The following is a 14,515-nucleotide window of genomic DNA, read 5'->3' as shown; positions in this document are numbered from 1 at the left end:
GTTATCAAAATATCCGTGACAATTCTTTGAAATTTGCGTCGAGTGAAAAGTAATAAGAGGCACAACTTGACCTATTTACAGGAGGCTTGTTATTTGTCAAAAGGCACCGAGATCACAGCTTACCGAGATGTTACAGTCACGTATATGGTTCGAAGGTATTTGTAATGACGTTAAGGCATGGCTGCCAAGCACAGTACATTCCAATCACATACGGATAGGTGATTGAAACATCTTGTTAAGCTGTGATTTGTTGTTGCCTCTTATTACTTTTCACTCAGTTACGACCAACCCTTTTTGTCCTTATGACATATGAGTTATGACCTCATATCAAAAAGCTGTGAAATATACTATATAAAAAAGCTTTGCTGTGATTGTATATAAAAAGCATTTATTAAAGTCTATAAACTCTACCTTATATAAATCAATAAATGAAAATAACACATTCGAAACTTAATAACGAATAAAACTAGGTAATAAATCCATTTTTGAAATATAAAGAAATAACTTAACTACTCAACTCATTTGCAAACTTAAAAAATATTTCGTAGGTAAAGTTAATCGGAATTATTTAAAGATATTCCCTCATAATAATATAATTTTTGCCATTTGGTGCAAAAATTAAATGATTGGGCGTGAAACAAGATAAACTGTCGTGGAATAGATAAGTTCCTTCTGCTGAGGGTTTAGGGTCAACTTCGTAGGCAAAGAAATGTTCGTCAAACCCAAGAGTAGAAAATATGAAGCATTTGTAGAGTGCGCCGTCCTCTGCCCGTAAGGCACCCAGTTTCCTTAGCTTCCACAAGTAAGGCTCTCCCATCATTACAAGAGTGGAGAAGTTTCAATATGTCCTACATAACAATAACAGTATATTAATCGATTTGCTCCCATGTTTATGCCATCGATGAGCATTATACAGGCGAGTATACAGTGTGTTTCAAAAAATCCGATATCCGATATTTTATCCACGTATAGTGCTCATGAAAAGAAGCCAAAAAATCTTAATAAACACAGGTCCGCAAACTAAGTGTTTCATAAATAGAGACTTTGTGTCTACATTTAAATATTTTTGTTTTCCTACATTGAATTGTCTGTGTACAAATTGAAAGAGGATCTATAAATTATTTTACGCATAAAGAAACCGTTTGTTTTAATAATGTAATTTGTTGAAAACAATACAAAATCAACTCGTATCTCTTCAACAAATTACATTATTAAAACAACCAAACGATGTTTGTTAATGCGTAAAATAATTAAGGCTCTGTAGTACCTTTTCTAAATGTTCTTTTTTTGACGAATAATAATAATAATAATAATAATAATAATTTATTGTCTCTGATCAACGTTATTGACATAGACATGGTCACAATGAAAGTTTGGTATAAAAAACACACATACACATAAAAATGACAAAAGAACAAAATATAAATATTATATCACATATTCTATCACATGTACATGTCAGTTGCCTTGTAAAAACATTGGTCCATTAGGTAGTTTTTAAGTGCAGCTTTAAATTTATTTTTATTTTTAATTTTTCTAATATCTGAAGGAAGTCCATTAAATGCCTTTACACAATTGTATAATGGACTTCTTTCATATTTGGCTGTAAAATGGACTGGGACGGTCAACACTTGAGAGTTTCGGGTGGAGTAAGTGTGATTGTCACCTAGTGGAAGAAAATAGTTCTCGTGTCTATTTGCATTTACAAACATACATAATTTGTAAATGTAAATACTCGGGAATGTGCCAAATGAAAACGTTGATAATAACTCTTAAAAAATATTTTAAAAATGCCGAAGTTTTGGTCGATTTTGCACGAACTTGCTATTTTCAAAAAGGGTTATACCTAGTTGGACGGATTAAGCTGATATTTTTTCAGACTAATGATAGGTATTGTTAGTGACTTGACACTTATTTTTTTAAATTTTTTCTCTAATTATAAGATATAAATTGTTAAAAATGATGCTTTTTTACCATTTATATCGTATAATAAGAGAAAAGATGCTAAAAAATAAGAGTGTTAAGTAACTAATAGAAGTACCAGAAAACAAAATCGGTTTCGTTCATCCAACCTTAACCAAGATGGGAAAGTATAAAGTTCGTGCAAAATCGACCAAAAATTGTTTTTACGGAGTTATTAAGTTTTTTTTTTTATTTCAAAGTTGTTAACGTTTCCATATGGTGTATAACGTATTTTGTAAAAAACAAGAACATTTAGAAAAGTTGTAGGAAAGGTACTGCAGAAGTTTAAAGCAGATGCTCTAAGTACTTAAGTCAAATGTAGGGAAACAGAAATATTTAAATTAAGGCACAAAATCAACTCTATGTCTGAAATAATTAGCTTGCGGACCTATGTTTATTAAGACTTTTTGGCATCTTTTCATGAGTACCTACTACACGTGGATAAAATATCTATAGGACCTTTTTTTGTTAAAACACCCTGTATAACGTACTTAAAGTGATAACGATATAGAATAAATACCTACATAAAAATGTATACTTACTCCTCTTTGTTCTTGTAGCGCTCCAAGATCCCTAGCCCCTTCTGGCTCGGTAGGGTTTAATGGTTCCCCAGATAGAGGTATATTATTGCCACTAATATCTTCTAATAAATAATCCTCAGTTGCCCATGAGGTACTCGCAATCTCGGCAGCACCGGGTATAACCTTATAGTAATAGAAACATCGATTATAAATTTATCAACATGATATGCCGGTAGGTTCCTACTTCCTAGCGATATCAAAATTTCTGTGAATTATTCCCGTTTTTTGGTTGATGATTATTGTTGATGTGAATCATCAAATAAACGAACCTAGCCACCAGTGATGTCTTCTTTAATAAACGAGGAGATTACGGCGAATAATGCAGGCGTTTTATCGTCCAGTCTCCAGTCAGTAAAAATACACAGAAATCAAGAAAATTTTCCTCAGCCAAACAGGATGTGCCTCTCTAAACATTTTTGACTTCATTTTTAAAAATATCTTATTTTCATTGGAAAAACGGTATCGACAGGATCAACGGAAATACTGAGGGAAATTAGGCAAATACACAAATTTCGTGATATAAACGACGCGTTCCGTTGGGACGAAATTTTTCAATTTTGTATATGCTATCAGACATTCGTGGACGAAATTTTTCCGCTTTTATAAGACTTTATAGTAGGTTTTAAGAAACGCCTTCGGACTGATTCAGGATCGATCAGATTCAAAATAAATAAATTTTGAAATCAAATGGAACCAAATGGATAACTACGAATAAGGTAATTTACATAGATTCGAACCCCTTCCACTTCACTAATAAATTTCCAACAGCCCAACGTTCACTATTATCATTGAATAATTTATTCAATGCTATTATGTACATATTTTAATTTCTTTGTAAATTGTTAGAGCCAATTTAAATCCACCGGCAATGCATCTCTGTTTATAATCGATTTAAATTTACCCTAAGAAATTTACACACACTACGGATTGCACCTCGGATTGTACTTACTGGTAATGGAGACGATTGTGGAATTTCGTTAATTATCATCTTCCAGTGATCCAAATGCCCCTGAAATTGGGCTCTGTCGCCTATTGAAGGTATTAGTTCTTTTACCATTTCTGGTGTTAGGAACGGTAAAGTGTCCTTTTTTACGTTTTGTTCTGAAATATAATATGATTAAATCCAATGTTTTCTGTTCTAGATGCAAAATATCAATTTGTTATGTTTGGGGTGTAATTCCTATGTCGCCAGTAGTAAATAAAACATCTTTACATTAATTACCTAAGTACCACCTATATTTCGACGAGATGTTGTCGTTTTCTACCTTTCAGTTTCTCCCTGGGATTGCAGAGGAAGACGCGTAAAAAATCTACGTGATAAAGATGTTTTATAAACATTAGGTAACAGCATTGCATAGGTACATTTTATTCAATGGTAACAGGTAACATGGAAATAAACCCAACAACCTTTCTTAGTCAACGTTTTATGATAATGAAATACTCGTACTTATACGTTTGAATACGTCGACATACTGGGGCAAACCCCACGTATGCAAATACGCCACCACATCTTCATCTGCCATTTCCGATACCGCACTAACTTTCAAAAACACTAAAAATATCTGTTACTTATGGCCACACTTTAGAAACGTTCGCAAATCGCAGTAACTAATGGCTGGTAAGCATAAGAACGCCAGAAACTACAGTACCTACTGCACGAACTGCGAAGGGCGAACAATGGAAATTCAACATCCTTAACAAAAAGTTGGATATTATTACACTGACGCTAATGCTTATAACAAATCACACGTAGGAAAAATACAGTAAAAATTGTACAGTATTCACTTTGTTTGTAATAGTAAACGAATGCTTTATTTTTTCTGTGCAGCAATATACTTTTGCTTCCATCAACACTTTGATTATGTGGGAGTAGCAAACCTAATGTTATGAATGCAGTATCAAATTATAACTTAATACCTTTGTAATAATAACTAATCGTGTGATAATAAATTCATACCATTCGGTAATAACAACTAAATGTATTTTACCGTAATGGGGGTGCGTTCAATACTTCTTGGTATACAACCAACACAATTTGTTTTTGTAAAGATAAAGAAAATTTTGCATCTATAGCAGAATACAAAATTACCGAAATTCTGGTAATATTATTTCTTTCTGAGTGTAGGTATGCGCATTTTAAAATATGATGCCTATACCGATTATTTTAGTACCTATTTCATATAGCAAACTAGGTACTAACTATTTATTATTTTACACTTAAAGTGATCTAATGCAACAACATTAAAAACAAAGAACGTGTACCTACACCACAATTAAAGCTAATGTTTGAATTATAAATGGGGTGATACCTACCAGCAAATAAACTTTTTGGATGAAAATCCAAACTTTCGGAAGTAATTCCTTCCGTCTCAGAGAAAACAGTAAAATATTACATGAAAGTACCCAAATGTAAAAATATAAATGAAATGTACCTATACTAACATTTATTCTGCAACATCGATCCTAACTTATATACACATCGGTATGTAAACATTTGCTTAAACACTCAAAATACAAAAATTGTGTAAAATAGGTACCTCTATAACTAGGTTATAAAACGATACCTACCTACTTATCCAACTAAATATCCACACCACAAAAGGATTAGACATGATTAACGAACGACAAAGCTTGTTCATGATTTTGGACGTCCTGTCCATCCGTCCGTCTGTATACATGATAACTCGCAAACGGTTTTAAATCCTGTTTCAAATATTACAATTCTGTTCTCAGTAATAGGTAGACAATGGTCAAGGGACTAACTGATTAAATTTTGGTCATGTGAACTTTCTGTGTTTATCGCTCGCGTTGTCTATATTGGTTTGAACAGTTAATTTTCAAAAGAAAATATGTTAGATACCCAACTTCTGAATAATTACTACCTACATACCTAATTGCTGATGTCTCTTTCCAATTAGATTTCCTCTCCACAGATTTTCTTAGGAAATTCTAAATAATTATGTAGCAAAATAAAAAACTTGACCGAATGCAATATTTTTAATTTACCTTATAATTGAATCACAATAAAATACACTTTCATTTTTACAGAAAGTATTTATTCTATACCTAAACAAAGCGGACATGTGGATTTGGATAATATTTTCTGTTGAACGTTTGACTAATTATATTGCCACTGACTTTCTTTTTAAACTTATCTCAATTTCATGTGTTTATTATATAAAAAATTCAAAAAAATCACGATACCTTATTTACTCCAGTTTGAACAATGATGATACAATAAACGTCCTTGAACTTTAGCCGAGTTCACGCCCGAGAAGTTTTTTTGAAACAGTTTGTTTAATATGTCACTTAAAATTGTCCTAGAATGCAACATATGGAAGTTTTTAGAGTAAAAGTGGATAAGAGGAATTATCCATATAAAATTGTTCAAAAATATGCCCTAAAATTTGCACCAAAGATGGATAAATATGTACCGTGTGTCCTATTTTGGTTGAGACTGCAGCGTATTTCAGCTACTTTTAAAGATAGTGCCTTTTTATGAATTTTTTCTGAGATGCAACACCCTATATATTTTAACGGCAATGTTTCACATTCTTTTTCCTGATTGCATTGATGTATTCATAAATGCATATTTTTATATAAATATATACACTATAGCATATAACATTATATTTTTCGAAATTTGAAATGGCATGTTTCTACAGTCATCCATTTTTATTGATTGGCATGGGCTGCCTTAGTTACCATGGATACAATAAATAAAACAAAAATGCCAACATTCGGTCAACTGCACATGTTGCACATGCCTCATCGTTACGGCACTGGTATCAAACAAAATAACAAGATACGAAGAATCGCATACGATTTTCAGTAGGGGAATTTTGTGCTACTCAGCTCGTATTCAGAACTTTTGATCCGATTCATATTCAATAGCACTGATACTTGAGCTCGTAGAAATCGATTGGCGAAGGTTTGACATCGCTGTCTCTCTTCGTTTTCGAGTTAGAAGAGAAACAGACGTACAGCCGAACAGTCCGACAGACGAACAAAACCATGATATAAAGGGATTTTTTTTCTTTCGAAAAATTCCTCTAAAATCTGGAACATTTCTTTTAAAATAACTAAATGTGGGCCAACTTTCGGTACAACAATGAAATGATATAAAATTTCATATAATTATTTAACTGAAACTGCCTCAATTGGTAGTCCATACATGCAGCTTTTCATAAATCCATTGGCATTAGTTTCTCATATAATAATCCACTCAGCCAGAGTCTACTGAAGTTATAGTAGGCTCTATAGACTCAGCTCGTTGTTGGACACTCTTCGTGGACTATTTTTTCAGCAGGTGTAAGTAAGTACATAGACAAATTATGCAATTTTTTCTTTTTAACTGTTCAACCAAGAGGAGATCACTAAAAGTACTTACACACTCTTAAAGTTCACAAAACACGTGGTATTTCCTTAAATGAATATTTTTGAAGTAGTTCGAAAATTTGAATGTACCAAAATTGCTTTTGACTTTTTTGGCTTGTGCACACATTTTCTTTGAAATCCTGGTACCTATTTCTCAGAAATTGCTTATAATATTCAGAAGCGTGAAATTTCACCATCCATTGTGATGCAAATGGAAGAAATGAGCTATTGAGATTTCATAATTTGAGGGGATAAGTTAAAGGGTGGATAAAAAAATCAAGCCGTGGATCCGGAACGAAGGTTCTAATCTTAAAAACTTCGAAAATATTAGTAAAGTATAAATTCCAGCTTTAAACCTAATTTTAAATTTGTTATTATTATTATTTAAAATGCGTTCATTGAAGTTTTCGATGACGCGTTCACAAACATCTGGTGAGATGCTGCTAATAACCCTTTGAATTTCTTCCATCAATTGGTGTATTGTTTGTGGTTTGTTAACGTACACTTTTGATTACACAAAAAAGTCGATCGTATGAGGTCATTCGTGGTTACCATGCAAAGAGATACTTTTTCACACGCAATTCCCAAACAGTATAGCCGTGGGTCTTTCACTGTTGTTTTGTAATACCCTCTTAGCACTTGGATGCGTTGCTCAGTTGTCATCTACTATATAATTTAAATATATTGCTGTTGCAATTTACACTTCCCGCATATATTATCCAAAAATACTGTAGAAATTGAAGGTGTCATTTATATTTTCGACAATATATTTCCGTAAACCTGTTGAAGTTGGAAAAATAAATAACCGGGAAGTTTCTTGTCACAGTAATCCATTAAAAAGATTAGTTTGAAAAAATATTTTTTCGAAAATTCAATATTTTTTATCGAAAGGACAGATACTTTTAAACGAGTTTTCGAGAATATAACTAACAAAATTAACATTAAATCAAACACTCTATTGATGTAGCTTGTAAGAGAGAAAGGAGATTGCAGATTGAGATCAATATCGTAAACTCAAAAAAGTAAGTGATATGCCTATGGAACGGTGGAGGGAGGAGGGGGTACCCTTTGTTCATCGAATGTAAAAATGGAGTCTATATTAAATGAGACTAATTCATACTCCCTTACAATTTCTTCTAGGATTAGAATGCTTATTTTGCGAAAAAAATGACTAACAGTTCCACATTTATCACACAATTTTCTTTTATTTTCATAACTCAAAAAATAATGTTGATACGTAAAAACTCCTAAAGTACAAACATGTAGTTTTTTTACAGAAAATATTTAAACAAAAGATTCCAAAAAAATTAATCTATTCATCTTGTAGCTCTGGAACTTTCATTCAAAATGGCTTTTGAGGAACTTAAAAATAGATAAATATAAATAATATAGATATAATACTAAATTACTTAAAGTTGCCGCTATTTAATTTCCTGACAATAGAGGGTGGTTTTAGAAATTGAAAAATGTTTGTAACTTTATTTCGCATACACTAGCGTATGTGGTATAAAAAAACCGCAAAAAATCCATTACAGTTTTTTTTGTGAGTCTCTTAATTTTTGAGAAATTTTAAATTCAAAAGTTAAACTATTTTGTTTTATTTTTTTTTAATTTACAGTTTTCTCGAAAAGTAAGCAGTAAGCACCACAGTGAAAATTAAATACAAAAGAAAGTCTTGATGAGCTGTACAAAAAATTCTGGTACACTTTTTGGGTTGGGTTCAAAATAAAGGCGCGAGAGGTACCTAAATATAGTCAGAGAATCGGAAGTTTTTAAACACCATTTAAGTACCTATGTCAGAAAATTGGGTGGTAGAAGGCACCAATCAAACACCTTTTTCAAATAAAAGGCCCAAAATATTTCGTTTTACCGAAGGTTATGATTTAAATAGTTTTTAAGGGACCAAAACGGATGGAAGGACGATGCAGCGGCCTTAGCATCAATGTTTTAGAAAATGCGTGAAACGAAAATTATGATGTCGACGAAGTTAGTCGATCCAAACAACGAGGAATGCAAAATTACTGCAGTCGCTGAGCAAACAACAAACATGGCCAATAAACCCGTGGTACCGTTTCTTTAAGATTTAAACAAAAAAATGTCTTTTTTTCATACACGCCATGGACCCTTAGTGTATTTGGAAACGTGTTTGGTTCAGGTGCAATTCTGCCACTAAAATTGACGAACCCCTTATCTGCGATCATATGTACTAATTTATCGTCTAAGTGCATGTCAACCTATCTTACTCCAGAATTTTGCAAGACAGTAATTATTATAATAAATAAATAAAATAATTTCATTTGGCATTGCACTGCAGAATGCATTTGCACATGGAAGAAATGACATTTTGTTATCTCTTGCAAAATAAAAAATTGTTTGTATGCAACAGTTAAAGATTATTAGGACGAGTCATGTTTAGGGCAACTATAGCGAGGAATCACTCGTCAGGTTCATCTTTAAATTTTGGGATATTTTTCTACATTACTGCTTCGAACAGGTATCCATAAAAACAATTCCCCCCCAACGAAAAAATTCAGTCAGAAACTTAATCTGACTCTTGTAGGTATAAAAATTGTCGGTGTTCTCCTCAAGAAAATCGATAATGCAATTCAAATATACGCTCAAAAAACTTTCCGCGAAAAAAATGGTAAAATATATTTTCAACGGAAAGAAAGAAGTATATACATAATGCTACAAATACAAACGGGGTGAATCACTAAAGTTAATGCTAAATTGTAAATAAAGCTTTCAAAAGTATCCTCTCATGGGTATTGGTTCGTCGTATTCAGCCAGCAATCGCAAGCTTGCACACGTCCGCGAGACGCAACCCCGCACGGAAGCCTATTGTGCTCGCTGTTTTAATTTACAACACAATAAAAACACACGGGAAAACAGTAGACGCCATTTTAATGATTAACTAGGGATCCTGGCAAGCACTGCTTTTTGTTCATATTGCTTTTTGTTTTAATTGTGTTCTTTGTTTTTCATACGATTGTATTTCGTTCGTGTCGTAACTCGTGAGGTGAAATTTTAATTGGGTGTCGAGTTATTCCGTTTTTCTTTTCAATTCATCACGCTCAGAATTAATTAAATTATCATCATCCGCCTCTTTAAAATCTGAGATGAAATACCGACGCTAGAAGAGATTGCTTTTCTGATACCTAAATGTACTAAACGGGCTCTATTCTCAGATGTGCTTAACATTTCGTTTTCGTTTACTCAAAGTCGAATTAAAATAATTAGAATGTCGAAAATTGTCGATTTTTATTCAAATTCAACCCCATTGAGTTGAATGAAATTTACTGGTATTTGTTTGAAAGGGTGCGAATACGGATATTTAAACAGTTCGCGCCACCTTCTGCGCGGTAGCCTAAGTTTTGTGTGATTATCTTTTCAACAGCTGCTGAGGGCTGCCCTAATTTTCGAAATTTATTAATTTTTCAACAAGAGTAGTACCTCATTGTTAACGCTTTTTATGAAAATCTTAAAATGTCTATTGTGGGAAACCTAGCTCTAGATCTCTGTAAATCTGCTTCTACGAAAAGCTTTCTACTCGTCCTAGAAAAGTTACTGCAGCTTTCATTTTTTTTCTTATAACGGTGAATTTGAAAATTCAAAGCTCTACAAAATCGATATGACCATCTGCATGAAAATACCGCGAAATCTTCCAAGAATTATTATATGTTTAAAAAGAACAACCTTTGAGCTACTTAATTTTCTTGATATCCTTCATCTGTCTCTCATCGCCTTTTTTCCTTGGGCTTGCTGCTTGGGTAAAAATTCATTTACAACGCATTCTAAACAAGAACATTTTAAAACAAGTTTTGTGCCGTATCGTGTCCATTTATTTTTCGTTTTTTAAACATACATTAAAAACTAGTAAAACGTAAAAATATATAAATCTATAAATACCCCTTAAAGAGAATTAGCAAAGAACGATGATACGAAAAAAATAACGTAGGCACAGACGATTGAAACACTGTTTCGCATATCGCCTTTGATTCAGTTTGCATTGATATCGATCTAGAAATAAAAAAAGCAAGCAATTCTAGATTTTCTCCTGCGACTTCGTACGCTCAAGATTGACGGATTTATGACTCCGATCTGGCCCAATTATGAAATTAAACCATCAGAGGGGACACACAGAGGCACATCAAACAAATTTCATGAAAATCCGTCCATTCGTTTAGGAATTCAGTCGCAAACACACGTACAGAAGAATTTTATGTAATATATAAAAATAGAGAAACGGTTTTTCACTTACCATTGAAAAACTGGGGTAGACAGAAGCCAATGAACATGTTTCAGATTGCTCATTTTGCCTGTTATATTGGATTAAATTTACATCATAATCGATCGGCAAATAAAAACGTTAACAAAATTCCAGATTTTCCTGCACTTTGCAACATTTCTATATCATTAAACCATAAGATATCCTACACAAATTTGTTTTTGTCCTTGTTGTTTTTGTTGCGGAAAATTCAAATTAAGCCTATTAATATTTTTATATATAAATTGAGATACAGAAAGAAGTTGATTTATTGTAAAAAGGTTTGTTGTGTTATTGACTTAAAATATCTCACCATTTATATAATAATTAACTTTTCCACAACCAATTAACGACACAATTCTTGTTAAAAACGATAATCCTAACTTTCAGTTTAATCGGAGTATGTTCGCCAAACATCCGTCCAAAAAACAAATTCTGGAACAAGTTACCGTTTCTGCACAGCTAACTATCGACTAAAACATCAAATTACTGTAAAACGCGATAGCTCGAATTTGTGGTTAAAATGGTGTCTGACTAACTATTAGAAGGAAATGGTGGAGGTATAAGAAGTGTTGTTGCTTCACCTCTGCTCGAAAAAAATGAATAAGATAAATGAGCAAATTCTATTAAAATACTGTCATTTTGAAAATTTCCTGAAATATGAACTATACAGGGTGATTCAAATTCGAGGGCCACCATGGGGATTCGGGAACTGTAAGATATAGGTAGGTAGTTTAAATTTTGCCCAGTTGCGTATTTTGATGCTTAACAAAATGCAGTTTTGAAACTTAAAAAATTCCGACTACTTTCGGAGATATCCGGAAAAAGCCGGAACTTTGCAGAATCGTTTTTATTTTTTACTGAAGTTATTTAAAAAGATATTTCGAAATAAATGATACATTATTATGGCCACTTTTGTCCCTCTACATTCTACAAGATGCTACTTTTAAATTTTAAGTTTGACGTTTCGTCTCCAGTCAATCATCATCACTTTGTTTTTTCTTATGGAAGTGATTTTTACTTTTTGTGTCATTCGATGGAGAATTTTTTCTGATTTCAAAAATGTAAACATCACTATCTTTTAATCATAAATAGCGCTATTAATTCGTAAAAACGCAAGAAAGAACATATGTATTTTAATAATTTAAAACTCCCTTTTGAATTCTCTATCAAATGACCCAAAAAGTAAAAATTACTTCAGTAAGAAAAAACAAAGTTGATGATGTGTTATTTATTACGGAATATTTTTTTAAAGTAAAAAATAAAAACCATTTTGCAACATTTCGGTGTTTTCCGGGTACCTCTGAAAGTAGTCGGAATTTTTTAAGTTTCAAAACTGCATTTTGTTAACCATCAAAATACGCAACTTTGCCAAATTTAAACTACCTCACGAACTTTATGACGTCATCAAACCGGAGTTACCGGTGGATCCACCGGCCTCCCTTCCAAATTTTATTAGAGGAGCCCAATAAACAATATTCGATGGGCGGCCACACTTTAACAGCCATGGTAACTCACTTGGGTTTTTAACATTGTATTCATACCTATATCAGCCATTGTCATTTCTGAAGCTGCTTTTATAAAATTGAGGCCTTCACCTTTATCATTTATACTCTTTTTAGAATTAAAGGAGTCACTTAGTACCTTATAGGTACTATAGCCTACTTTTTTGAGATTTTTTGGCATTGATATCTCTCGTCAGCAAAAAAATTAACCTTTACCTACCTATCTAGCCTTTCATCCCCTAATGATTAACGGAGAAATGTGAGTGATATTTTTTTCAATTAGTTTACATACGCCATGGAAACGCATAGTAAAAATCGTGAAAAAAAAGTACTACTTTCCATACGATTTTTTGACAAAAAAAGTTCGGTAAATTGCTAACTATGCAAAAATAGTTATTTGTACAATTAGTTTTGAAATTCATACTTTTTTCATGAATTTGCAGTTTGATTAATGAGGGCGAAGCCCGAGTTAATCAAGCAAATTCATGGAAAAAAGACACTTTTTTGCATAGTGGTCCATAATAACCCACAATAATTTGATTGACATTTACTGTCACTCAAAAGTGGATGCTATTGTTCATAAACAGGACTAAACTCCATGAAAACGCATAGTAAAAATCGTAAAAAAAGTACCACTTTCCATACGATTTTTCGTTAAAAAGAGTCCGATAATTTCATCACTATGTAAAAAATAAATGAACGGCAGTGTGGTCATAACTTCGCTATTTTTAATTTGAATGGGAAAGTTAATCATCATAAAATACATAACTTTGTCTATTTAAGTGACTTTTAATCCCTTACGGTTTACGAGATCCCCCATAGTAAAAATTTAAAAAAAACTCGCCTGTAGTATATTATTCAAAAAATTAACGGATCTCAATTTTTAGTTTTCCTGTTCAGATCATTGGCGCATTATAATCTTCCGTGACCACTTAAATTCAAGAACTTTTCTCTCGCGAATTTTTATATGAAACCTGCAATATTTAGCTGCTAGGCATCTAGAGTAAGTACTTTTTTGAATTTTTCTTCTCGTGATAACAATTTTTTCCAAAGACTAGTCAAAAGTTAAACAAGGAAAAGTACATTTTGCAGGTACTTTTTTCCCCTGTTAACAGCAAAGTCTAAAAAATGTAACATGTTAGTTATAGTCTATAGAAATCTGCCATAAAAAGGAAATCCTGCAGATAATTCAAGCGAATTATATTTCTATTTTTGTAGCGCTTCACCACGGTTTCATTGTTACAAAAAAAGCACGGGAATTCCGTCAAATAGAAATCTTAAATACTGCTGTTATAATCAGGATGAATTAGGATGGAAGAATGAGCCTCTTTTAGATCTACTGAACTCACATGCCGTCTTTTTTAATCAGTTCTGTGTTCTACATTATCAATTTTGCAGTGGAGTGTTTCCATAAATTTGGTCAAAAGAAAAAAATAAATAAATAAATGTTAACAAATTGTAGGTAATTAAGACACTTGCCTAGAAGTTATTTTTCCCAATTCTCAGTATAAAAGTGTCCTGATCTTACTTTACATTTTTACATAGCATATGGGTTTGTTCTCTAAAACCGTTCCTGGCGATTTTCAAATTTTGTCGCTTTTTTTTACTGGCTTCTGAAACGTTCGCGTAATTTAAATAGAGTACTTCAATCATATACGAATACCAATTGTATTTAGGGTAGAAAACAAATAGACTGAACCCTTCATATAAGTTGAAGGAGGATTCGCACATTTTAACTAATTGACAATCAACTATTAGGTTCGATTCATATACACAATCCGAGAAAATAAAAAATTTATATGAAATATATAACCATATTTCTT

General features: G+C 32.4%; 1 protein-coding gene across 1 annotated transcript; it reads right to left on the bottom strand.

The window, feature by feature from the left end:
• Nucleotides 1-246: 246 nt before the first annotated feature.
• LOC116170156 lies at nt 247-4,299 on the bottom strand. The gene is made up of 4 exons (XM_031486374.1): nt 3,997-4,299; nt 3,493-3,644; nt 2,505-2,666; nt 247-848 (listed from the first exon to the last, which is right to left on the bottom strand). Exons 1-4 carry the CDS (start codon nt 4,064-4,066, stop codon nt 717-719), a joined length of 516 nt encoding a protein of 171 aa, XP_031342234.1. The 5' UTR covers nt 4,067-4,299; the 3' UTR covers nt 247-716.
• Between the last annotated feature and the right edge of the window lie 10,216 nt (nt 4,300-14,515).

This window comes from Photinus pyralis, unplaced genomic scaffold (genome assembly GCF_008802855.1).
Source record: "Photinus pyralis isolate 1611_PpyrPB1 unplaced genomic scaffold, Ppyr1.3 Ppyr1.4_LG5, whole genome shotgun sequence".
NCBI classification, from domain to species: Eukaryota; Metazoa; Arthropoda; class Insecta; order Coleoptera; family Lampyridae; genus Photinus; species Photinus pyralis.
The sequence above is the reverse complement of the archived record's forward strand: the minus strand, read 5'-3'. Positions and strand labels throughout refer to the sequence as shown.